The following is a 27,480-nucleotide window of genomic DNA, read 5'->3' as shown; positions in this document are numbered from 1 at the left end:
GTCTATACTTGCGTCAAGTGGACTAACATTACAGTACATTAGCAAAATGCCCACAGGACATGTCCATTCTCTAGTCATTCAATTTATGCACTTCTTCTCCTCGGTTCCTACTAATCAAATTAATTATGTTGAATTTAACGGTACACGATTATGACACAACAAATCTCTTATTGGCTACACTATTATGTGCTTTTAAACTAGTATGAAGGTACTTAAATTTAAGCATTTAAAACTATGTAGCCTTTTTATGTGTACATGGTGTTCTTTTTGTTCATATTGATTACATTTTCTGCTACAAATGATGTTTGCATGGGTAAGATAAGGGTATAGTAAGGTCACTCTTGCAAAAACTGTACATGATCAACTATTATCTCTAAATGTTACAATTTAGCAGTTAATAATATAATTTTTTTCATTGGGCATTTGCTTTCCCCCATCCCCGAACCCAGGCAGGTATTTACAGTGGGTCCTATATATCTAGCTGCGATCACCCTTCATTCCTGCTATTAGTGACAGCATACCAGTACAACCTGACTTATTTTTATAAGTACTAATTGGGTAGACAGCAACCCTATTAGGATGCACATCTCCTCGGGAAATCGATTTCTTGATCTGCGGAGACTGGTGCGAGTGAGCGCGAGCGCGTAATTGTATGGAGGGCGGGGGGAGCGCGAGACAAGACATCCCGCGGGTGGAAGCGCCTTTTCCTCATAGAAATCTAACAAGTGCGAAACTGTTGCTTCTTAATGATATCTTAACAAAGAAATTGCCATATTCGACTTTTAAATAGTAGCTAATTTGGTTACTTACTAATATTTGACAAGTGCCAGTAGCAGTTTGATGATTCCCGGAGACATTAAACGATAGAAGTAGGCGTGTTTAAAGTGAACTGACTTGAAGACGCACAAAAGGAGAAGACGAGAAATATTTCAAGCTGACCACGGTCAGAGCAGAGTGACCGTTAAAGAAAAACCCGAAGGCGCGAGACTCTCTGACATATTCTGAGCTGGAGGAGAGAAGAGGGGCTGCGCTGTGTCGTGCGGAGTTACTGGTCAATTTTCATATTCTCTGGAAACTTATAAGGTAGGCAGAATTGTTTTACAGTTGGCATTTGTTCTTGAGAAATTTTTTTATAAACTTTTAGTATGCAATTATATATATAATTTCTCATGAATTTGCCTTTTAATTTGCATTAGAAATCGAAAAAAATGATTTCAGGAAACAAATAGTTGGTTTACCATTCAGACGTTTAAAGTGACATTTGAGTGTAAATGGGCAAGACCTGGAAACAAATAGCTGACACAACATTGATTGTTATCTATTTATTTAAATGAAGAAATATGTGATTATTAGGCTACTGTTTGTAGTTTTGGAGAGGTAATGTGTATATGTAGTAGGCTAATGTATCTGCAAACTCTGATGGCATGATTTAGTTACATTCAGTTAAATAGTAATGACTATTAAAAGTATTAATGTAAGTCACAAAAATGTCTTGTGCATAAATTGTGCCTGTTTTTACTGTAAAATGCTCAGTATTGAACAGAAATAAATAACCTTTTTGGACAATTGTAATAAGCATCAGTGAATCTTTTGGGAGCTCTTAAATTCTCTCGTAGGTTTTCTAGTTCATCTAATTTAGCTCTTTTTATGTTTCAACTCAGTGAGAAACATGTCAAGATGTCAGAGGTGGTTGATCTTGGGACCTGAATGTTACTCAGCTGAAGTTTGATGAAGACCAGCAGGAATTGAAAATCAACCCGAGTGCTGTGAGCCTGATTTAAAATTATATCTTACAATCCATTTACCATCAGGCTTGTAAGACGTTTGCAAGCGAAGCACTTAAACCTTAGCATTTGAAGGTTTAAGATTGTCACAAAAAGACTAAATAATATTTAACATGGATTGTTTTTGATCAATTTGAATCACAATCACAGCTATCTTCTGTGAGAGGAGGGGCAGAGTTTGTTTAAATGCTGCAGTGGATATGGACTTATCTGGGAATTCTCCAGAACGCTTCTTGAACTTCTCATGGAAAAATGAGCCACACCGCTGTCACGCCACCAATCTATAAGGAGACAAAACCACCACACAGCAACCCCTGAGAAATACACATCCACATCACCTGATAGAATCTCCATCCACGGACAAAAATTCTGAGACACCAAATCCCTCATGTTGCTTATATCAGACAAGCAATATATATGACAATATAAACCTACTGGATCATCCAGAATTGCTGTTTATAGCGATAACTGGGTCCAATGTGTGTCACTCAGACGAGCAGGTACTGGTTAGAGGACCGGCTGTTATGATTTTAATGTAGTGAATACAAGCAAAAAGGTCAAACAGAGACTGAAACTTTTAAAAGGGAATGAGCACAAACATCCTTTAAGACATCGTTCCATATAGGACACTTGATTCAATTGTTCCTGAAGGTGGATTTTTCATATCGAAAAACTATTTCTTTTTTAGTTTATTTCTGAGACAGAAGGCACGTTTCATCGTATCGGACTCCCTCGTTAACTTTTCCGTCTTACCTTAGTCCCTTTTCCTTCCCAGAGTTCATTCTGGCCGGGCCTGTTTCTTCTAAAGGGGAGGAGGACTTCCTCTCTATTGCTGCCTCACGCCTCAGCCGCAGGAAGCGCGTTATTGGCGCGGCAGTGGGCGTGGCCATGGTACTGGTGCTACTGGTCGCTATTCCGCTATTGGTCCACAGCACCAAACTGGGTGGTTCTGGAGGCGGAGGTACGCATTATGAGATGCTTGGAAGCTGTAAGATGGTCTGTGACTCTTTAACGCCCACCAATGAATTAACACCTGTTTCGCCTCCTCCTCACGACATCCCTGGACGCAGAGGGGGAGGCAAGTCCGGTTTTCGTGGAAACCAAGGCCCACCAGGTCCCACAGGCCCACGTGGGCCACCTGGAGAACCAGGAAAACCAGGTCCACCTGGACCTCCAGGTCCAGGCCCAGGGGGATACATCCCATCGTTCTACAGCCCCAAAATAGCCTTCTATGCTGGTCTGCGCAAGCAGCATGAGGGGAGCGAAGTACTCAAGTTTGATGATGTGGTGACAAATGTAGGGAATTACTATGAGCCTACCACAGGCAAGTTCACCTGCCCTCTACCTGGAATCTACTTCTTCACCTATCATGTGCTCATGAGGGGCGGAGATGGAACTAGCATGTGGGCCGACCTCAAGAAGAATGGACAGGTAGGAGATGTGTGCATATGACTCTCTCTCTCTCTCTCTCTTCTCTCTCTCTGTGTGTGTGTGTGTGTGTGTGTGTGTGTGTGTGTGTGTGTGTGTGTGTGTGTGTGTGTGTGTGTGTCAAGGATTGTGTGTCATTCAAAGCTGAACTGAGGACTGAGGCCTTTTATATATATATATATATATATATATATATATATATATATATATATATATATATATATATATATATATATATATATATATATATATATATATACATATATATTTTTTTTCCTTTTATTTTTTTTATTATTGTTTTAAATCTGTAGCACTTTGAGATTTTGTTTAATGTAAAGTGCGTTACAAATAAAATGTATTATTATTATATATAGACAGACATGTATTGACATAAACAGAATTAGATAATCAGACTAGATAGATAGATTGATAGATAAATAGATGTGACCAGTGTAAAGTAAAGAAGTCTTCCTTTACCAGAAAATGAAAACCTGTGTTGAATTACAATCCAGTTAATTCCTCTTCTTGTCATTCAAATTTAAGTTTCTGCGGGCCATGACCAATTCGATTCAAATTCCAACTCATGTATTGAAAGAGAGCAAATTCTTCAATCTTAGTTTTGCATATCCCTAGTGAAAACAGCCTTTGGATTCACTCACAAAGGTAGACTTTGCTAACTAAGTTTTTAGAGGTACTTTAACTTGACAAAGGTCAGACGTGAATGAACTGTATTAAAAACAAGAGTCTGATTTGACTGAAATATCAAACAAATATTAGATTCACAGAGGTAGGATTAAGGAATACATTTAACATTCAAATAGAATCCAGTAAGGCAGCTGCTCAATTATTCAGCAGTCATTTTGTCTGCCTATCACTTGAAGCCTTACTGAAGATATACCTACAGTGGGATAAAGGACAATGGGAACTTATAAAACAATTAAAATGTGCAGATTTGGACGAAAATGAAGACTTGAAGAGCATAACATATCAAATGGGTTTAAATGTGATTCGAGATGTGTCTTGTTTTGAGCAGTCCATTTGGGTCTGTTTAACAGAAAAAGCATTGTTGTTTTCAGAATAAACTTTGCAGAGTCAGAGACAGCAATAGGTTTACAGTTTCCAATGAAAAAAGGACATTCGTAACACATAAACAAGTAAACGCTGTCTCTTTGTCTCTCTCTGGAGTGGAACGAAACGCAACAGCTGGAGACAGCCCTCATAGGACCCGTGGATTTAGAATAAATGAAAAAAATAAGGAGAGAAAAAACCTCTCCATCTGGTGAAACATGACACGGATCTGGGATTCAGGCGCTCTCAACTCAACCGCTCAGTTTTGATTTTTAGTAGTGGAACAGAAAGCGGGGATTATCCAAAGAGATATAAAAATTCCCCTGGCAACATATGTTTACATACACACTGTGTCTTTGTCTTTCTCGCACACACACACACACACACACACACACACACACACAGTTTTGTGACAGATATATCTGACAGGAAGTGATGAAAACCCTTTAATGAGTCAGTAGCAACCTGTCAGCTTCCCTTCATCACACTGTCATTAACATGACATAACACCTGCCATTAATGCCCCACGTCTGTACATCATACATGATCCAGCACAAAAGAAAAATCCACAGCTTTTTGATACAAATAGTCTATCTGCGAAATAAAGAGCTGGAACTGGTTATTTCAATATGAACCATCTCAGCTAAAATGATTGATTCAAATGCACAAGCTCTGCATGTAAAACCAATCTCATATTCACATTCATCTTTTAAAAAACTGATGAAAAACAAATCAATTTTTACATTGGTTCCATAGAATCAACAGTAAAAAGAAAAAAACACCTCAGCACCAAACATCAAATTAATGTTTGTCATATACTGTAAAAATGTTTTGTTAGGTAACCTTAAAAATGAATTTCAGGTCAAATCTAAATTAAATGGTTTATTTACACAAAAATATTACATTAATATTATAATATGACTAAATGAACTAAAATACATTGGCTAACCAATGAAAATATGTTTTAAGGTTCTGATGAGATAGACATCTTATTAGAGAATTTACTTCTAGTAAATTGGGACTCTTTTTGTCATAGCAGATCAAGTTACCTGAATTGACTTTACTGTACAATAACAACATTCATACAATATCGAATTTGTTCATTCTGTTGTGGACTGATAAAACAGTGTATCTGTTACATGACATAGAGGAGCGGTTGTCTCCGCTACTCGTATACTAAAAACATTTTTATTGCTGAATATACAATAACTGATGCGCTGTGGCCCATAACCAGGCTTGGGGATTCAACACAGCCTCCATTAAGTGGAGAACAAGATGCAGAAAGTGAGAAGATGAGGAGAGTAATCTTAGGCAGTGTATGGCATGCATGTTGTATTGCATATATTGTCATTCCAGTGATCTCCTCTTGTGTTAAATCATTCATGTCTTTAAGATGAGATTCCCTCTTTTCCACCAGGGCCACACATAAACACACATAGAGAGCCACACTCTGCCACTCAGCCAATCTCTGCCCTCGAATTAATTATCTCTCCCCTTGCCTAAATTATTTAACCCATCTCAAGGTCCTCTCAAAGCATTCTCACAAACATACACATAACCAACATGAGTTTTAGTTGCTCTGAAAGGGATAGTACACCCAAAAAGGAGTTAAATAGCTAAATAAATATAGTTTAAATATTATTTCTCACCTAAAACAACAGTGACATGGGCAGGTTTTACAACTTTCCACTCCAAAATGAAAATGTCATGATTTTGTCACCCTTACATAATTACAAACTTACTTTCTTCTGTGAAACACCAAAGTGTTTTTGTCCATACAATTGACAACCAATGGGGTTCCATGTTGTATTGACAAAAACAGATCAAACCCTGTAACATGAAACAAAAGGGGAACAAACACCACTTTAATTTACAGCCCGCATATTAATACTTACCCTGTAACTACATGAAACAAGAGGGGAACAAACACCACTTTAATTTACAGCCCGCATCTTAATACTTACCCTGTAACTACATGAAACAAGAGGGGAACAAACCCCACTTTAATTTACAGCCCGCATATTACTACTAACCCTGAAACATGAAACAAGAGGGGAACAAACACCACTTTAATTTACAGCCCGCATATTACTACTAACCCTGTAACATGAAACAAGAGGGGAACAAACACCACTTTAATTTACAGCCCGCATATTACTACTAACCCTGTAACATGAAACAAGAGGGGAACAAACACCACTTTAATTTACAGCCCGCATATTAATACTTACCCTGTAACTACATGAAACAAGAGGGGAACAAACACCACTTTAATTGACAGCCCGCATATTAATACTTACCCTGTAAAATGAAACAAGAGGGGAACAAACACCACTTTAATTGACAGCCCGCATATTACTACTTACCCTGTAAAATGAAACAAGAGGGGAACAAACACCACTTTAATTTACAGCCTGCATATTAATACTTACCCTGTAACTACATGAAACAAGAGGGGAACAAGCACCACTTTAATTTACAGCCTGCATATTAATACTTACCCTGTAACATGAAACAAGAGGGGAACAAACACCACTTTAATTTACAGCCCGCATATTAATACTTACCCTGTAACTACATGAAACAAGAGGGGAACAAGCACCACTTTAATTTACAGCCTGCATATTAATACTTACCCTTTAACATGAAACAAGAGGGGAACAAACCCCACTTTAATTTACAGCCCGCATATTACTACTTACCCTGTAACATGAAACAAGAGGGGAACAAACACCACTTTAATTTACAACCTGCAGATTCATACTTACCCTACAACTACATGGATAATTACCCCCTAATTAAACAAATACAGTATAAATAATTAGTTAATTTTCCTGATAGTTACCCGTTTATTCCCCAAATATAATATTTTTTTCTGTATACCTACACATACTTACTTTATAGTTGCACTATAAACGCTGGAAATGTTCTTTACTTACGCAGTACTTTCTGGGCTGTAATCTAAAGCGTTTCCATATCCTTTTTTTGTTTATTTTTTACAATGCAAAAAGAAAGCCATATATAGGCTTTGAACAACACGAGGGTGAGTAAATAAGTGCAAAATGTTGGAAAACCCATGTTTTCTCTGACACTCACTGTTCTTTTTTTTAGGTGAAAAACAAATTTACACTACATTTATCACAACTATTTTAAATTGAAATAGCAATCGAAAAAGGCAAAGGAGACATCTAAAAGTGTGAGCCCACCCAGATGAGAGGGCATACTATGGGAGGCGGTAAGATTGTGTGGGATGATAGAGAGATGAACGGAGGAGAGGAAGATGGATGGCTAATCAGAGGAGAGCCGACAGAGAGGTCGGGAGAAAGTGTTACTGCGAGGCCAGAGACACAGACAGCATCAGATCAGTGTGTAAGTAAGATAGATGAGCAAAACGACAGAAAGAGTGAGGGCATGTGAGAGAGAGAACGAGAAAGGACTACTGACCTCATTGCAGGTCATAGACTTGCACAAGCTGTTACTACAAACATAGTCTATGTTCTTCTAATACAGGTAGATTCCAACACACTTTGAGACAAGCCAAAATCTGATGCCTGTAACTGCAGCGAGATCATGGCAGTTAGTTTTATTTTTAGAGAACTCTGAATATTAATGTATTTATGAAATGCCACTTATTAGTTAAAGTTTGGCTCCTCATGGCAGGAATAGATTGCATGGGGCTGAATAAGAAACGAAAACAGCATCATGAGGAGTGCAGCAGGGAGCTCAACATCCACAAATTAATGTCACTCAAGCAGAATACCCAGCCAATTTGCTTCTCATTACAAATTCAATTAATTAATTCAGTAATTGATTCTTGGCTATGTAAACATGTCTCTCCTCATCCCACTGTATGACTATCGTTTTACTTCAGGTTCATCTGTAGCACTTCACCTCCCTGCATCTTTCGAAAACCTCTCCCTCTCTGTGGTCTCGTCAGAGTAGCGCAGCAGTAATTACGGTGTGATGCAGAGAAATTGTTAGAAAAGCCTCGAACATCCTGTCAATTACAAAGCAGCTAATGAGTTTACATCCTCCAATTAATTAATTAATATAGTTAATGAGGTAATCCCGCAGTACCTTGACAGGCTTTTGCAGCTGTTGCATTAGACACTTGTACACTCGTTTTCCCTGTATATTTGCATTTTATCTGCCCCTGTTTTCTTCTTCATATCTTTCTTTTTTTTCATTTCCTGTGCTTTCACTGCCCTTTGAATGGCCAAAAGGTCGATCTCAAACAAACTCTTGAGATTACCATCAGTGTGTGTTTATAAGAGGCCCATTCAGGAGAGGACATACTGTACAAAACACGTATACATGAACCTGCTTCTGCAAGGCATTATTCTCAAGAACAGCCCTTTTTCCAGTTAAAGGACTTACTGAGAAACACACACCTGAAGACTTTAACCTTGAAGCAGGATGGGGGAAAAGAGAAGAATTGATGTTGCTTGAAAATGATTGTAAATTAGTTTGAACTGTTTAGGAGGAAACAATTTTGTACTTATATTAAATTCATTCTTTTCATTCATCGCTTTTTATCTCATGGATGTAGCAGTGTCCCTCATTGGCTCACTCATCTCCAACAAAGACTTGCACAAACGTATATATTGTCCGACAACATAAAAGAGAGAGAGGAATAAAAAAGATAGAAAAGAAGAAAGACCATTAAAACTGAATGGATTCTTTATATACACTTTTGATAGTCACAAAACTGGTCTCTCTCAGTTCCCTTTTCTTTCTTTCCAGTCTTGTTTCTGACCAAGATGAATCTGTACAATGAAAAACACTTGCATCAGATAAGTGAAACGCAACTTCAAGCTAAATCAGTCATAGGAGCCCTGCAGTCATATAACCAATTAGCCTATTAAATGTTACTCAGAAACAGGGGATTTGTATGAATACAAAATTACAGGAGATAAATGGTTCATTCATGAATTCATAAATCACAATGTTAACCTTTAGCAATAGAGAACATTATATATTCTGAGGTAACACACTGTTACATGCCCTCTATATTTGAGAGCACTGACATTCTACACGTATTATGGTTGTTAACATTATCATTATCACTTGATGATACGAAATTTACTTAGTCACAAAACTTTATGAACATAGCACAGCTAGTCCACAGGCTTTTTACAGAAATGAACTGCCTTAAATACATTTGGCGCTTTTATGAATTGCCAAACAAATACAATCCAAAGTAACATTATTTTAAACAAATAAACTCTTGAAAAATGGAAATAAATTTGCAAGTTGCTGTAGCCATGTGTCATGTTTGGTTTATTTTATTGGCTTTCATGAAAGTCAAAATAAATTACGTTCACAGCCAAATCAAATAAATTAAGTTCACAACCAATAAGTTGTGTGTATTTCTGTGTATTACTTCACTTCTTGCAGTTGGGTGTTTTATTTGGTTCTTGAATTAATTTAACGGATACGTTTACATTATCATCACGCTTTTCTGTCAGAAGCTGTCTGTATAGTTTAAACCGAGGACCTGCATTTAATCTGATAACGGGAACGTTTAAATCACTGGGGGGGGAAACAACACAGTGCACATTTTAACAAAACACAACAGCTATATCGTTTAGACATTTAGCAGCTAGCTCTCTATTTCATACACACAGCGAGAGAGAGAGAGAGAGAGAGAGAGAGAGAGAGAGAGAGAGAGAGAGAGAGAGAGAGAGAGAGAGACTTTTGACTTTTAAAACCTCTTTAATTTACAAACATTATAAAATTAACAAAACAAAAACAAACAAAAAAATTAAAATAACATTACATATTACCAATTAAATACCAGATTCCCTGTTTCGCTTATAGTCACCAAAGCCCCTCCAACACCCCATCTCCATTCAAAATACAGAACATTGTTAGTATGCTGATAATAAGTATATTCAATGACCACTCTTGACTTCACTAGAGACTTAAAAAGGGTCACCATATTTACATCCTCACCAGCATTTTTACACTGATGTGTCTTAAAAATGGCTAGTTTAGCTTGCCCTATTAAAAAATTGGCAAGTGTACACTGTTGTTGCAAAGACCTCTTATATCGGCAACCCAATATAAATAGACTATTAGTATATGAGAAACCCAATTTAACAATAATCTTCTCCAATAGTTCAAACAATGAGCAGAGTCTGAAACACTCACTAAACATATGAAAAACAGTATCAAGTGCATTACAAAAAGGACATATTGGCAAAACGGTCTCATTAAGCTTTGAAATAAAAGAGTTTGAGGCAACAATGCAATGCAGTAACCTCCACTGAAGGTCCCCACATCTCTTTGAGATAGGAGGTTTGTACAGTAATCTCCAGGATGGACATACCTCATCAGAAATAGACAGCCAAGACCTCCATTTAGTGTCCGGTCTATGTTTCAATTGTCCATAATGTACAGATTTAACACAACCATGATATAACTTTTTTTTCTCAATACAATGAAACACCAAATCCCCATAACCTTTCAGAATGTTTGTTAGACTTATATCCTCATCAAACTCACAGTCTTTAAGAACAACCTTAAACTCAGGAAATGTCTGAGAAATAAAACCATTCAAAAGAACATTGTTAATAAAAGAATTCAGCGTCGTAGGGAAAGAAATCTTAAAATTCCTAATTAATCCCTCCACAATTCTAACCGAAGTTATCCCAATTTGGTCAGCTAGTTCCTGTGCAGTTCGCCACTGTCCTTTCGTTAAATCAATCAAGTCAATAACTTTAGTAATGCCAGCATTCAAAGATTTGGCAATTATAGATGATGATACAGTAGATGGCATTTCAAAAAGGGGATTAAAAAAAAGAGGTTCTGCAATACCATAATGCTCATCCTCCTGTCTTAACAGTTTAAAACAATCCCATGATTTGAACACTGATTCATAAAAACTGAAAGGCAAAAAATGTGTCTTCTCCACAAAGGATTTCTGCATTAAGAACAACTGTTTGTCAAGACCAATTCCTCCAACACTCTTGAGTATATACAGACCAAAAACAACCCAAGGCACTTGATCTGAAGAATACAGGAGTTTCTGCAATGTATGCAGCCTCATTGCCATAATTTTGGATTCTATGTGTATTAACCCCTGCCCTCCCTCTGCCACAGGAAGATAAAGGACACCTGGAGGAAGCCAATGGCAACCGTCCCAAAAAAACTTTACAAATGCCTTTTGAACTCCAACAATTAATTCTTTAGGAGGATCCAGAACAGTGCATTTATGCCATAGCATTGACGCTGCCAAGTTATTAATAACCAAACATCTCCCTCTAAAGGAGAGCTGTGGAAGAATCCATCGCCACTTATGAATTCTACAGATCACCCGATCAGATAGCCCTTCCCAGTTCTTTTCGGTGTAACTTTTAGTCCCAAAATAAAGACCAAGTACTTTAAAACCATCTCGGGCCCATCTGCATTGCTGTGGCAGCTGAGGAGGTCCTACAGATCGCCAGTCTCCCAACAGCAAAGATGCACATTTCCCCCAGTTAATACAGGCAGATGAAGCTTGCTGAAATCTATCTAAAGAAGATATCAGTCTTGAAACATCTTCAGAGTCTTTTATAACTATTGTTATGTCATCTGCGTAAGCTGTTAATTTAACTGGATCTGCATTGGGGAAACTGGGAACATTAACACCACGTAGTTGCCTCCTAAGTGAAACCAGGAGAGGCTCAATAGAAATGGCATACAGAAGCCCTGAAAGAGGGCACCCTTGCCTTATCCCCCTGGTTACAGAAAAAGGCCTAGTTAATGAGCCATTCAGTCTTAACATACTGTAAATTTCATTGTATAACAATTTAATGAGAGAAACAAAATAAGGACCAAAACCAAAGGCTTCCAGGGTCTTAAATAAATATTGATGATCCACCCTGTCAAACGCCTTTTCTTGATCCAATGAAAGAAGACCAATGTCCATATTGTGCATTTTTGCAACTGTAATAATGTCTCTCAGAAAAAAAAGGTTATCAAATATGGATCTCTTGGGCACACAGAATGTTTGGTCTTTATGAATGACAGATGCCATATATGTTTTAAGTCTATTAGTCAATGCCTTAGATAAAATCTTGAAATCAGCACAGATCAATGATACCGGGCGCCAGTTCTTTAGACACCCAAGATCACCCTTTTTTGGGATTAATGTCAAAACTGCCCTTCGACAACTCAAAGGAAGAGTCCCTTGATCAATGCATTCAAGAAAAACATCATAAAGGTCATGTCCAATTAGATTCCAGAAACACTTGTAAAATTCTGCTGAGAGTCCATCCAACCCGGGTGATTTCCCAGCACTCATCTCCTGAACAGCTTGTGAAAGTTCTCCAAATGATAAAGAATTGTCTAAGTCATCACGCTCCTCTTCAGATAGCTTAGATAAGTCACTTAAAAATTCACCAGTTGCTGCTCCGTCACATGTTTCAGAGGAGTATAAATCTTTATAAAAGGAAAGAGCATAACTTTGAATGTCCCGTTGGTCAGTTGTAACTCTGCCACATGGAATCTTCAATTGATGAAAAAATGTCTGTTCTCTTGACTTTTTTTCAAGTCCGAAAAAGAAAACTGTAGGAGCATCCATGTCATTCAGCTGGGCAAACCTGGTCCTTAAAAGTGCCATTTTTCCTCGTTCCTCCAATAAGTTCTTTAAAAGGAGCTTATCTCTTGCAACAGAGTCAATGGAAGATGAATTATTGTGGGTAGAGTCACTGCTTTGCCCAAGGATGTCTTGCTCAAGAATCTTCATTTTTTCTTTAAGGGCTGTAGTACTATGTGCAGTGTACTGTTGGCAAAAAGACTTAATTTGTGCTTTACCAATGTCCCACCATTGACTCAACGACTGAAAACGGCATCTCTCCTCTCTCCAAGTTTTCCAGAAAAGATTAAAAGAGTGAATAAAAGTGCAGTCCTGCAATAATCTATTATTAAAGTGCCAATGTGATTTAGAGAATCCAGAAAATGAGACCGAAACTACAATAGATAAATAGTGATGATCAGAAAGAAAGGATGGCGAAATCGAGCTACTAAAAAAACCTACTCCTATTGCTTTTTACAACATAGAAACGGTCAAGTCTAGCTCCTGACATATTATTGGAATTAGCTTTTAGCCATGTATACTGTCTGACCCCAGGAAAGGCCTCCCTCCACAAATCAACTAAATTGTGATCATTAATTAATTTCCTTAAACTCTCAGCAGAAGAAGGGTGAGGTTCATCATGATTCCTGTCTAGGTCTGAATTAACAGTACAATTAAAATCACCACCAAGTACAATAATATTTCCCTGAGGACACTTTGATAATGCCTTAGAAAGTATTCCGAAAAACATGATACGTTCTTGACCAACATTTGGGGCATACACATTAAAGAAAGAAAAATGTGTATCACCCAAGGCAATATCAGCTCTCAGAATCCGACCAGGCACTACCTCAACCATGTCTGCTTGACTACTGACACTTGGGGAAAAAAGGATGGCAACACCTGCACTGAGGTTTGTTCCATGACTTAAAAAAACATTGCCTTTCCAATCACCAATCCACTGTCTCTCATTCTGCTGATCTGTATGCGTTTCCTGTAATAAAATCACATCTGCCTTCTTTAAGCGCAAATAATCAAATAAAGCTGCTCTCTTTTCCATACCCCGACAACCATTGATATTAAAGGTCCCAATACTTAAGGTTGTCATAAGGAAAGAAAAGAAAAAGCAAAAAACCGCCCAAAATATCACCCTGTTAATAAACATGGCCCTATTAATATTTTCTAACTTCTAATCTTTTTTTAACTGCGCTCACATGTTTCTTGAGTCTATATCGTTTTGGCTGATCAAGCTCCTCCAATGAAGCTTTTCTCATAGCCAAAACACAAGAATCAACAAAAAGCTGCATATCAGAAAAATACTTTTCTAATTTTGGTCTTCGCTGATTAAAAGTGCTGTCAAGAAAATCATTAATTTGCTGCACCGTATAATAAGGAGGCTTCATTTGAAGGCTACTTTTCTTTTCCACATTACTTCCCTGTGAACTGAAATCCGTGTAATAATCTACAATATCAGATTCCTCGCTATCAGAATCCATATCTATGGACTGAGTCTCACCTCTCTCGGTGAGCTGAGCCACCTCACTCTGTGTCAGGCCAGCAGGTGCGTGCGAGTCCTGCGACTCTCCGGTTCCCGCGAGCTCACCTGGCTCGGCCGCGCGCTCTGGATCGCCGGTTCCCGCGAGCTCACCTGGCTCGGCCGCGCGCTCTGGATCGCCGGTTCCCGCGAGCTCACCTGGCTCGGCCGTGCGCTCTGGATCGCCGGTTCCCGCGAGCTCACCTGGCTCGGCCGCGCGTTCTGGATCGCCGGTTCCCGCGAGCTCACCTGGCTCGGCCGCGCGCTCTGGATCGCCGGTTCCCGCAACAGCGATCTCTAATGCATCGCTAGTCTCACTGCTGATATTATCAAGTTCACTAACATTCACCGAACAATTTTCCCCCTCTTTAGCACAACTTTTCGTTGCGTGCTCTTCCGGATATTCTTCATCTTTAGACAAAGAATCCGACACAGCGCGCTCATCAGTTTTATTGCCTGAATCCTGATTATTATTTACCGGGGTAGTAGCCGCTATCTCCGAAGAAATATTAGGTTCCATCTCATTTTGTTTAGCCACCTTATTAGATGGGCATTTCTTTTTTGTGTGACCAAAAATCCCACAAGAGAAACATTTCATTGAATCCGTGCTGATAAAAATTGTATAATCTTTACCTAACAAAGTCAATTTCACTGAAACGTCTAAGTTTTGAAACTCGACATTCAAAATCATGAACGTTTGACGCCGGAAGGACATCACATGCTTCAAATCAGGATTTTTAACCCCAAGGGGAATCATTTTAATCGGCATCAATATTTTACCATAGCGGCCAAGTAATCGCTCAAGTGAGTCATTGGAGATGAACGGAGGCACATTAGAAAGAATTACCTTTTTAGAAGGACTCGACAGCGGTAAAACAGGCAGAAAAGCATCACCAACAGCTAAGCCAACTTCTACTAAATGATGAACCATAGACTCTTCTTTCAAAAACACAACGACAGCTTTATTCATTCTAGATGCTGACAGTATGTTCCGAGCACCTATTTCACTACTAATAGCAGTCAAGCAGTCTTCAACTGTGATAGATCCATCAGGAATACATTTACAGCCGTTCCGGGCAGTTAAATTAGCAAACCCATCAGAATCTGCCGACATTTTTCACAATCCCCAACAGCTTTAAATAAACTACAATCTAAATTAAACTAAATTATTAGAGGAAAAGGGAAAAAGGAAAAAAAACTCACTCAAAAACGCCGCCACACGCTCAAACACTCACGCGCTCCTCCCAGTCACTCCGCACATGCGCTCACACACAGAGAGAGAGAGAGAGAGAGAGAGAGAGAGAGAGAGAGAGAGAGATTGAAAATCACCTTTATTTACAACATAGGTAAAACCCAGTCTGTGTTACCACTAACAATCTGCATTACAAAGTCTCAATTACGAAAAAAAAAAAAAAAAAAAAAAAAAAAAAAAAAAAAAAAAAAAAGACTTAAAAAGTCAACATTAAATCATCATTTTCATTAACTGTGCATAACACTCCATTTATAGCCCAAGTATTCACAAACACTGGTAAGCACCCAACCAATTTATAGTATGCATATTCTATCCTAAGCCTTGATGCTACCAAACCCTTAAACATCATCAAAGGATCTAAAGTATCTTTCCCAAGCATCTTATTTTTCCTTGTTTTCCAAATAGTGAGTTTGGCAGTTCCAAACACAAAATTTAGTAAAACCAAAACATGTTTACGACTGACGAAATACTTTGGCCCAAAAATAAACAATTGAGGAGATAAATCTTCACCTAAAGATGATACCCACTGAGATAAAAAGGAGAATAAATTACCCAACCGTACACATTGCACAAATAGATGAAAAATAGTTTCGTTATCAGAACAAAATACACAACCCACCTCTACATTCGGATTGAGGTGCACCACATGTCTGTTCGTAGCTATTGCACTGTGTACAATCCTCCATTGTAAATCACCAGTCCGTTTATCAATGGGACTTTTATACAGTGACCGCCAGCTACCTTTGGGGGAGATATCTACTCCAAAGAAATCAGTCCACTTAGATGACTTTACTCCGGAGAGAAGATGTGTATTGGTCACTTTCACACAAGTCACATACAGAGCTTTTTTCCCCACAGACTCAAAAGTTTCCAGCTGAGGAGTTTTGAAAGACAATATGAGATTTTCCTCCTCATGCCATCCCCTTACGTCAGCAGCTATCATCAAGGATGGAAAATCATAGTCACGTCCAGCCATCCACTCTTTGATATGGTTAGAGTTGTTGATAAAAAGTATCTGATCATAGTTCAGTTCTCCAAGTACTTCATCAATAACTTGTTTCAAAAAACGAACAGATTTTATGCCTGTTCTCTCACTCAAGATCTCCAAACTGATGCTTAAAATGTGTCCAAGTTTTACACATCCAACAGCTATCAGCCGTGATGACAAATTAACAGAACACAGGTGTCTAGAAGGTAAGAAGGGGTTCTGGAACAATGGCTCTTCCATCAGCCAAAAACCCGCATGTATTCCAGCAGGTCTTGAGACAGAGAAAACTTTCCATGCTTCCATCACAGATCTGTAGAAGGGAGTCAAATCCGTGAGAGTTGATTCATTCAAGTTCAATAAAAAGAGATATTTGTCAAGTCCCATGTTGCCTGCTTTCCTCAAGAGTGCAACTGCAGTGTTGGACCAAGCAATGCCACCATTATACAGCAGTCTCTGAGCAGCTTGCAGACGAAAGGCCATGATTCTTGATCTGATGTCCACAAGACCTTGCCCCCCTTCTTGAACTGGTAAAAAAAGAACAGCTGATCGAACCCAATGCTGTCCTGACCAAAAAAAATTCACCAGCATCCTTTGAATGTCTTGAACTAGTCCAACGGGGGGCTGTAACACAATAAATTTATGCCACAGCGCAGAAGCGATCAAGTTATTGGCAACTAGAACTCTCCCCCTATAGGATAGCTGGGGTAGCAACCAGTTCCATCTAGACAATCGGGTGCACACTCTCTCCAAAACTCCCACCCAATTTTTCTTCTGAAACTCTTCTGATCCCAAAAACACACCAAGTAATTTCAGCCCTTCTCTATTCCAGTTTAAACTGCCTGGTAGTTGTGGGAGATTTTCTAGATTTCTTTGACCTGACCAAAAAGCTTCAGTCTTATCCCAGTTTACTTTAGCTGATGATGCCCCTTCATACAGCTCAAGTGCTCTAGACAAAGCTTTTATATCATTATTGTCATTGACAAACACTGTAACATCATCAGCGTAGGCAGTAATAGTAGTTCTTAAATGTTGAGGCATTGTAGGTATTAACAAACCATTTAGAGTTTTTCTTATGTTGGAAAGTAAGGGCTCAATAGCAATGCTATACAATTGTCCTGATAGAGGACAACCTTGTCTGATTCCCCTAGAAACCACAATAGGCCGACTTAGGCCACCCCCCACCTTGACCATACAAGAAGCTCCAGTGTACAACAAACGTATCCATTTGATAAAATCCTGACCAAACCCAAAAGCAGCAAGTAGATTAAAAAGATAGTTATGATCAACGCGATCAAACGCCTTTTCTTGATCTAAAGCAATCAATCCAACCTCTGCATTGAACATTTTACAGATATCCAAGGTATCCCTCACTAAAAAAAGATTATCCATTATAGATCTTTTCGGAATGCAATAGGTTTGGTCTTGATGAATTATCAAATGTATAAACTTCTTAAGCCTATTTGACAAACATTTAGACAAGATTTTATACTCTGTTGTTAATAAAGCAACAGGTCTCCAGTTCTTTAACAGAGTCAAGTCTCCCTTTTTAGGTAATAGGGACAATACAGCACGTTGACATGAAGCAGGTAAAGTGCCATCTTTATAACTTTCACAGAAAACTTCATAAAGGTCCATTCCAATATACTTCCAAAAATGTTTATAAAAATCAGAAGTCAACCCATCAATTCCAGGAGAGCGTCCGGATTTCAACTGTCCAACAGCAATAGTGAGCTCTTGAAAAGTAATTTGTGTGTCCAAAGCAGTCTTAGAAACAGAGTCTATTTGAGGAAGTTCATGCATAAGTTGGGCTTCACAACTAGAGTTACAATGATCAGCTTTGTATAGAGAAGAATAAAAACCAACAGCATGACGACGCATTTCTATAATGTCATTTGTCATCTTCCCATCTGGAAGACGTAAACATGTCATCTGCTTAGACTGTGCCACTGAACGCTCTAAATTAAAAAAATAGGCACTTGGGGCATCCATCTCAGTAACTGATGTAAACCGTGACCTCACCAAAGCTGCTTTCACCCTCTCATTCAAATGAAAACTTAGCTTTTTCTTTTTCTGTTGTAAGGTGTTGATAAAAACTGGGTCATGTCTTCTTATCATTTCTGACTCTATAGACTCTATATCTCTTTCCAGAGCTTGCACTGTTTCTCGTTGAATAGTCGTACAATATGCAGTGTACTGTTGACAGGATAGTTTTATCTGAGTTTTTCCAACCTCCCACCATTGTTTTAAATTTTCAAAATCATTTTTCTTCCCCTTCCAATGATTCCAAAAAACCACAAAATGTTCGGAAAATAAAGCATCCTGTAACAGTTTAGCATTAAAATGCCAATAAGAAGATTTTCTTGGAAATTGTGCCATATTTACTGAAATATATACCAGATGGTGATCAGAAAAACCTACAGGAGTAATAAAACAATCAATAATCCTGTTATTAAAATTTTTTGAAACATAAATTCTGTCTAAGCGAGCAGCACTTACTCTATTGTCAGAAATTTTAATCCATGTATATTGTTTATCTACCGGATGCTTGATTCTCCACATGTCTAAAAGTTCGGCCTCTTTCACCAATCTTGACAAATAGTTGGATGAAAGCATGTGAGGCTCTACATTATTACGGTCAACATTAAAACATTCTGTACAATTCCAGTCCCCACCAATGATGATGTCTCCATCACTAAAATCTTGTTTTAGGACATTAGATAGCATTCTAAACAACTGTAATCGCTCATTTCCCACATTTGGTGCATAAACATTTATAAAATAAATGGTCATCCCTTCAATAATAGTTTTGACAAGAACCAGGCGACCTTTTACAAATTCCTCAGTTTTTTCAATGCTAACTTTTATATCTGGAGAAAAAAGAAGAGCAACTCCAGCGCTCAGATTTGTACCATGGCTAAGTACATGTTGACCTTTCCACCACATTCCCCACTCTATTTCGTTATCCATATCACTATGTGTTTCTTGCAATAAAATGACATGCAACTTTTTATTTTTCATGATTTCAGACACCAAACCTCGTTTATGACTATCCCTCCCTCCATTAATATTTAATGAACCCACCCTCAAAAGATCCATGTATAAGTTTAGGGAGGAAAGAAAAAAAAAACAACGGCAGAAGAAACCAGAAGAAAAAAAGAGAAGAACACCGCGTGATGCATGGCTAATCGTTTACAAAAATGCTTTTAGCCTCTTCTTTTTATCCACCATTTTACATTTTCTAATAACTGTAACGTGTTTTTTTAGACGAAAACGTTTCTTTTCACTCAGCTGATCAAGATTTACAGTCTTTTGAAGAACCGCCACTGACCTCTCAAATTTTCCAACATCAGGAAAAAATTCTTTAATGTTGACTTGTTTCCCAAATGTTTCATCAAGAAACCCATTAATTTCATCTAAAGTATACAAAGAGGGATCTTTGATGGACATATCTTGAGAATCGCCCTCACATCCACATACAGACCCTCCTTGGGAGTCACATTCATAATCAAGAAGAGAAACATTTTCGTCAGACGCATCGTCATCTACTGCACTACCATTATTACTCAAACACAACTCTCTCTTCCTTATAGCCGACCTAACAGACTCACACCTGCTTGGCCCTGCAATTTCCACACCATCATCTTGCTGCTCCTCAGCATTGATATTTCGAACAGTATTTGCAGTATTTTCATTTTGCTGACCTTCATGCACATTAATATCTGTCACAGCATTATCATGTAGTTCAATAGCGGACGGCGCCGCACCAGAAACGCTCACCTCTGCCGGACCTGCGTGTTCTTCTTGAGCAGCGCGCTCCAGCTCCACCGCATCTCCCTCTCCTGAGACAGTGGGCCTTTGCCTATCCTCTGGCGCGCGCTCTCTGTGAGGGCATGCGAACTTTTTATGCCCTAAATCGCCGCAATCAAAGCACCTTAAACTGCCAGTGCTTGCGTACACCATATAAGTTTTGCCTTCGTGTCGTACTCGGAATGAAACGTCCAGCGTGTTTTCGGGGGAGTCTAAAAACATAAACACCTGTCTTCTAAAAGATGTGACGTGTTTCAAAGACGGGTGTTTACAGCCTAACGTGATTGTTTTAAAACCACTGGCAAATTTGCCAAAACGTACTAATTCCCGTTCCAACGCTTCATCCGGAATGAAAGGTGGAACATTCGATACCGTGATTTTAACTGTCGGAGCGTATAGCGGGGTAACCTGAACAAAGTTTTCATTTATAACGAGACCATTCTCGATTAAACGATTGACAAAATTGTGTTCTTTCAAAAACACTACTACTGCTTTATTCATACGAGAAGCAGACACTATATTCTCGTGTCCCACTTCCCCTCCAGCCGAAATAAGCACGTCTTCCACTGTGACGCCATCCTCGGGCACACACCTGAAGCCATTGCGCAAGGACAAAAACGGCACCTCCTCATGAGACGCCATCTCTCCCTGCGCAATACCCGCAAAAACTAAGTCAAAAAACTAAATTTTAAACCATGCAGAAAATAAGAGAAAACAAAATCCCCGTAATAAAGACTATGTAGAAAAAAACACAGCTTAGGTCTCACCCAGCACCACTCTCACCCACAAACTCCCAACATGCACCACGTGAGAGAGAGAGAGAGAGAGAGAGAGAGAGAGAGAGAGAGAGCTAATACTTGGTGACTCCATTTGACCAGTGGTCGGTGCGAAGCTCCGTTTATTGTGATACAGTGGAGTTATTGAGGAGTGGGCCCCATTAGGAGCAACAGCCGAGCCACAGCGCCGGGCAATTACCGAGCCAGCGAGGCCCCGACGCAGCCCCAGGCCTCCCGCGGGAGCTGCCACCTCGCGCCGTTAATCAATCCGATTTAGACTGGACAGGGACACGCGCCAACACGAGACGCGCAGTGGAGACACGCGCGTGACCTGCATTTTATTACGATTCCCGCAGAAAAAGATGGATAGATGGTGCATGGAATGAACAGATACGGGGGAAGAGGTGGTGGGAAAAGAAAGATGAGGGGAAAGACAGGGATAATTAATGAGTAGATGTGAGAAGAATTAAGCACAACTCAAGAAAATGTCGATCACTTGAAGACGCGACTGAAATACATTTGAAAAACATTATTAAAAAGTACAATAATGGATAATCTAGAATTAAAATTTTATGGTAGCAGAGCTTGATGGTATGCAGTGAGAAGTAGGCTAAATTAATCTGAATTACTACTCATTAATTAAACATATAACTGGAAACATTAATTAAGCTTGGGTTCTTACATAAACTAAGATCATGCATTAATTAGCAGAGCAAAAATTAGGCTTTGGTTGAAGCTTTATAGGCATTAATCAGTGTTTTGACCTGAATGGTTCAAGACAAATGTGTTGCTTTTAATGTTGACGTTCAAAAAAAAAAAAAAAAACATGTGTCAGTTTGCCTTCCACCACTTGTATGTTTTTCTCTTTGCATATGCAACTACTGTAGAAAATTGACTGTAGTTCAATATTGCCAAAGCAAAAGACAAATTACATTAACAATTTAACAAATGTGTGCACTGAAGACCAGTGTTTAACAGCCTTTCCAGTAAATTACACACCACACACAAGCAACACACAGATCAATAAGCCTTATTCCCTTGGACCTTGGTCTGTCTAGGTCTTTTGTTCTCTCTGTCTTTCCTGTATATCCTACTTAGGGAGGAAACGAGAAATCATAAGACAGGAGGGAAAGACTGTTATTACAGAGAAAGCGTGCCATGTTTCCAAAGAGATTAAAGGATTTAAAGGCAACTGCATACTAGGAAGTTGTAGACTGTTGTGATATTATAAAGTGAAGCTTTTGAACATAAAGGGTTAGATCACCTAAAAATGACAATTATCCCATAATTTAAATTTACTCACCCTCAAGCCAGGTGTTTTCTTCTTTCAGACAAACACAATTGGAGTTATATTTAAAAAAGATCCTGGCTCTTCCGAGCTTTATACAGTGGGGTTAAAAAAGTATTTAGTCATGCACCAATTGTGCAAGTTCTCCCACTTAAAAAAAATGAGAGAGGCCTGTAATTTTCATCATAGGTACACTTCAACTATGAGAATGAGAAAAAAAATCCAGAAAATCACATTGTCTGATTTTTAAAGATTTTTTTTGCAAATTATGGTGGAAAATAAGTATTTGGTCACCTACAAAAAAGCAAGATTTCTGGCTCTCACAGACCTGTAACTTCTTCTTTAAGAGGCTCCTCTGTCCTCCACTCGTTACCTGTATAAAGGCACCTGTTTGAACTCGTTATCAGTATAAAAGACACCTGTCCACAACCTCAAACAGTCAGAATCCAAACTCCACTATGGCCAAGACCAAAGAGCTGTCAAAGGACACCAGAAACAAAATTGTAGACCTGCATCAGGCTGGGAAGACTGAATCTGCAAGCAGCTTGGTGTGAAGAAATCAACTGTGGGAGCAATCATTAGAAAATGGAAGACATACAAGACCACTGATAATCTCCCTTGATCTGGGGCTCCATGCAAGATCTCAAAATGATCACAAGAACGGTGAGCAAAAATTCCAGAACCACACGGGGGGACCTAGTAAATGACCTGCAGAGAGCTGGGACCAAAGTAACGAAGGCTTCAGTAACACACTACGCTGAGCACCAGACGTGTCCCCTTGCTTAAGCCAGTACATGTCCGGGCCCGCCTTTAGTTTGCTAGAGAGTATTTGGATGATCCAGAAGAGGATTGGGAGAATGTCATATGGTCAGATAAAACCAAAATAGAACTTTTTGGTAAAAACCCAACTTGTCGTGTTTGGAGGAGAAAGAATGCTGAGTTGCATCCAAAGAACACCATACTTACTGTGAAGCATGGGGGCTGTTTTTCTGCAAAGGGACCATGATGACTGATCCGTGTAAAGGAAAGAATGAATGGGGCCATGTATCGTGATATTTTGAGTAAAAACCTCCTTCCATCAGCAAGGGCATTGAAGATGAAACGTGGCTGGGTCTTTCAGCATGACAATGATCCCAAACACACCGCCCAGGCAATGAAGGAGTGGCTTCATAAGAAAACTGGAGTGAAGGTCCTGGAGTGGCCTAGCCAGTCTCCAGATCTCAACCCCATAGAAAATCTTTGGAGGGAGTTGAAAATCTGTGTTGCCCAGCAACAGCCCCAAAACATCACTGCTCTAGAGGAGATCTGCATGGAGGTATGGGTCAAACTACCAGCAACAGTGTGTAAAAACCTTGTGGAGACTTACAGAAAACATTTGACCTCTGTCATTGCCAACAAAGGGTATATAACAAAGTATTGAGATTAACTTTTGTTATTGACCAAATACTTATTTTCCACCATAATTTGCAAATAAATTCTTTAATTAAATGTGACTTTCTGGATTTTTTTTCTCATTATGTCTCTCATAGTTGAAGTGTACCTTTGATGAAAATTACAGGCCTCTCTCATCTTTTTAAGTGGGATAACTTGCACAATTGGTGGCCTTAATTAATCCCATGAAGCCGTATGGATTACTTTTATGATGGATAGATGTGCTTTTTGGACCTTTAAAATCTCAGGTACTATTCACTCCCATCATAAACCTTGGAAGAGCCAGGATCATTTTTAATATAACTGTTTGACTGAAAGAAGAAAGTCATATACATGGCTTGAGGGTGAGTAAATTATGGGATAATTTTCAGTTTTGGGTGAACTAACCTTTTAAAAACAAAAGTGACATAAGTGCACTCCATATTACTTGTGTGCTATATTGTATTTTAAAGCCATACAAATACATTAGGTTTGTGTGATGAAAAGATGAAATTCATCGAACACTTTATCCTCCTGATAATTGTTCCTTTTATCCAACATTAAAACCATTTTCTCTCTCTTTCTCTCTCTCAGGTGAGGGCCAGTGCGATCGCTCAGGACGCAGATCAGAATTATGACTACGCCTCTAACAGTGTGATCCTACATTTAGATGTGGGAGATGAGGTCTGTGTGCAGCTGGATGGCGGAAAAGTGCATGGAGGAAACACCAACAAATACAGCACATTCAGCGGCTTTCTCATCTACCCTGACTGACAAACATACAAAAACACAAATACAATATCACATATTTAACACCATCACATCAGACTAATAATTGATAAACAACATTATATAACATCAAGAGGAAACATTGTAAAAGTAATTTTAAAACTGAAAGTATACTTTCCGATTATAGCTATAAAGTCATCAGCATTGACAACCTATTTTACTCTTAAAGTATGATTTCATTCTAAGGAAAACAGTATTTTTAATGTGAAAAAAGAAGGCCGGGAATTGATTTTATCCATTGGCAATTGATTGTAAATGTGGTTTCTCTGTAACAGGTGTACAATCTAAAGGTGAAAAAAGCTTAATATATTTAATTTAAAGTGGGGAAAAAACTGCCTATGACAACATGTAAAACAAATTTAATAGTTCAAAAAACGTTTCATTGTAACCAACTCATGAACTATATACAGCAAACAAATGGTTAAAAAAATACTTTTCTCATTTTTCAAGTTATGTTTTAATGAAGGATTACGTAGACAAACATGCTTTTTCTTTGGAATAATGTGCACAGATGAATCAATCACAAAAACACCATGAATGTGTATTACGAAAGTAAATAGAGGTCAGTTTTGAAGCATTGCTAACAGTCCTCTTGATGTGGTCATGGTGTATTTGCTACTTTTTAAGGCATTAACTTGAAATATAGACTGGGGCTTGATTTTTTTTATTTTGAGCCCACCAATGGTGAACAGTATGTTTATTAATTTGATATATTTATTTTAGAGAATGTCAGACTATAATATGCCATTTTAAATCTTGTGTGCAAAGCTCATCCAGATCCATATATCATGAGACCCAAAAAAAGAAATCTACCTTTAAGGATTACATAATTATTTTGTTGCATTTTACTTGCATCCCCATCCTCTTACATCATGTGTATGTTTGTGTGTAACGTGTGTGTGTGTGTGTGTGTGTGTGTGTGTGTGTGTGTGTGTGTGTGTGTGTGTGTGCGTAACAAAAGGATGTATGCATTCAATGGCATGAAAACTGTATGTTTTTAACCTCTATGTCTACTAAGTATGTACACAGTGTTTATACTGGAGAACTTTTGAGACTATTGTGAAATTATAGATGATAAATATAAATTACTCACTCTCTGTATAATGGCACAAAACATCCTGTAGGATCAGTTAGTGGACTGAACATTTAAAAGTGACCTGATCCATCTGTAATCATCCAACTGTGTGTGTGTGTGTGTGTGTGTGTGTGTGTGTGTGTGTGTGCGTGCGTGCGTGTGTGTGTGCATGTATCAGCAAATATATACGTTTTTAAGTGTCTCCATATAAATAAAACGTGTTTGAAATTTGCTTCTAAATATTTGACTTGTAGATTGATTGCTGTTGTAAAGCCTTGCTGTCGTGTAATTAATCATTATTGCAGACTTTTATTCTGGCATGTTAAAGACATGCTGTAAATAAAAAATAAACACTTTCGCGTCAATCTTTCTTTCTGAGTATAACACACATTAAATTGTCAACTAATTGCCTTCAATTTTTAATTAAAACTGGATATTTAATAATCTAGCTAGGGTTTTTTTTTTCAGTTGAGTGTGTGAATACTGGATGCCAGGAAAGCCACTTAACTAACCAACACATAATCAATAAATGCCTCCCCCAATTTGAAATTGAGCTCCTATACTCCTATAAAAAGAACATGCCAGATAGAAATACAGTTAAAATTATTTAAATCACACAAAATGAGCTGCTAAAAACACTCTCTTTCCTTCTCTCACACACAAACACTCCACTAATTAGTGAGGAAGCCATTGACTGCGTTGATTACTATTCAGTGAGGCTCGCATACACACCCAGACACAGACACTTTTCCTTGGTAATGAGGGGAGATAGATGGCTGGGCATCCTTTGAAGGACAATAGTAAAAAGGTCAAAGAGATGTTGGCAGACGGCAACACCAACACCCTCTGAAATTATGATGACTCTGACATAAACATGGTTAGGAAGAAGAAAGTTTCACTGTTTGTCAATCTAAACTGACATTGCAAGTCTCTACAGCTCAAATGTATCGTGTAAGCAAGGACTCACAATCACAGATTAAGATATCATTTGAAAAAGCACCAAAGGGCAAAAGATTCTCACAAACGTATCCTCTACGCATAGACACAAACATGAAAACTTATAGAGAGAGAGAGGGAGAGAGATTCTAGAACTTTTCATAAAGGTGAAGCGACAATTGTTTATAATCAGTTCTCATTAGGAAAAGTCACAAGATATCATCTTGATAAGCATGTTTACTGAGCCATTAAATGGGCAGAATATGAGCGTAAACTATGCTGCCACAAGCAGTGCCGTACGCAGGATTTTATGGGGGTTCGGGAAATGAAAAATTTTGATTTTCCTGATCTACATATGTGCATTTTAAGGTGTTTAAAAGCATGTCTGTTTGCAGTGGCATAAATTATTTGTCAAGATAACAGATTCTTAAACATGAGAATCAGTTTAAATGTTGCAATGAATGAGCCACACTACAAAATGCAGAAAGTGTATGCTTAATGTTGACAAAACAATCACATATTCCAAACGGGAATGGCCTTAAATGAGAAATGTTTCAAGAATTATTTTGCATAGATGTTCAATTAAACGCCAATGCAATCCTTCTATGTCAAGAGGCATATGAGCAATGTGTATGCGCATCAAAGATCAGTTTCAGCAACTTGTTTCTTTCCTGAATTAATCCATGTTTATGGACTAATCGGTTCAATTAAGGGTTCAATTTCTCACTTATAAAGACAGTCACTTGTCGCCACCTACTGGCGTAATTATGCAAGTTGCATAAACA

The 27,480-nt window shown here is 38.4% G+C and overlaps 2 protein-coding genes across 2 annotated transcripts in view; one reads left to right on the top strand and one right to left on the bottom strand.

The window, feature by feature from the left end:
- Window positions 1–27,480, bottom strand: part of chchd4b (coiled-coil-helix-coiled-coil-helix domain containing 4b) — a 616,826-nt gene that overhangs the window by 434,046 nt on the left and 155,300 nt on the right. The gene's annotated exons all lie outside the window — the stretch shown is intronic.
- c1ql4b (complement component 1, q subcomponent-like 4b) lies at window positions 843–26,096 on the top strand. Its single transcript, XM_079840483.1, has 3 exons — window positions 843–1,083; window positions 1,662–3,215; window positions 24,490–26,096. Exons 2-3 carry the CDS (start codon window positions 2,673–2,675, stop codon window positions 24,667–24,669), a joined length of 723 nt encoding a protein of 240 aa, XP_079696609.1. The 5' UTR covers window positions 843–1,083; window positions 1,662–2,672; the 3' UTR covers window positions 24,670–26,096.

This window comes from Gobio gobio (genome assembly GCF_949357685.1).
Source record: "Gobio gobio genome assembly, chromosome: 17".
In the NCBI taxonomy this organism is placed as follows: domain Eukaryota; kingdom Metazoa; phylum Chordata; class Actinopteri; order Cypriniformes; family Gobionidae; genus Gobio; species Gobio gobio.
This window is presented reverse-complemented; position numbering and strand designations above follow the sequence as displayed.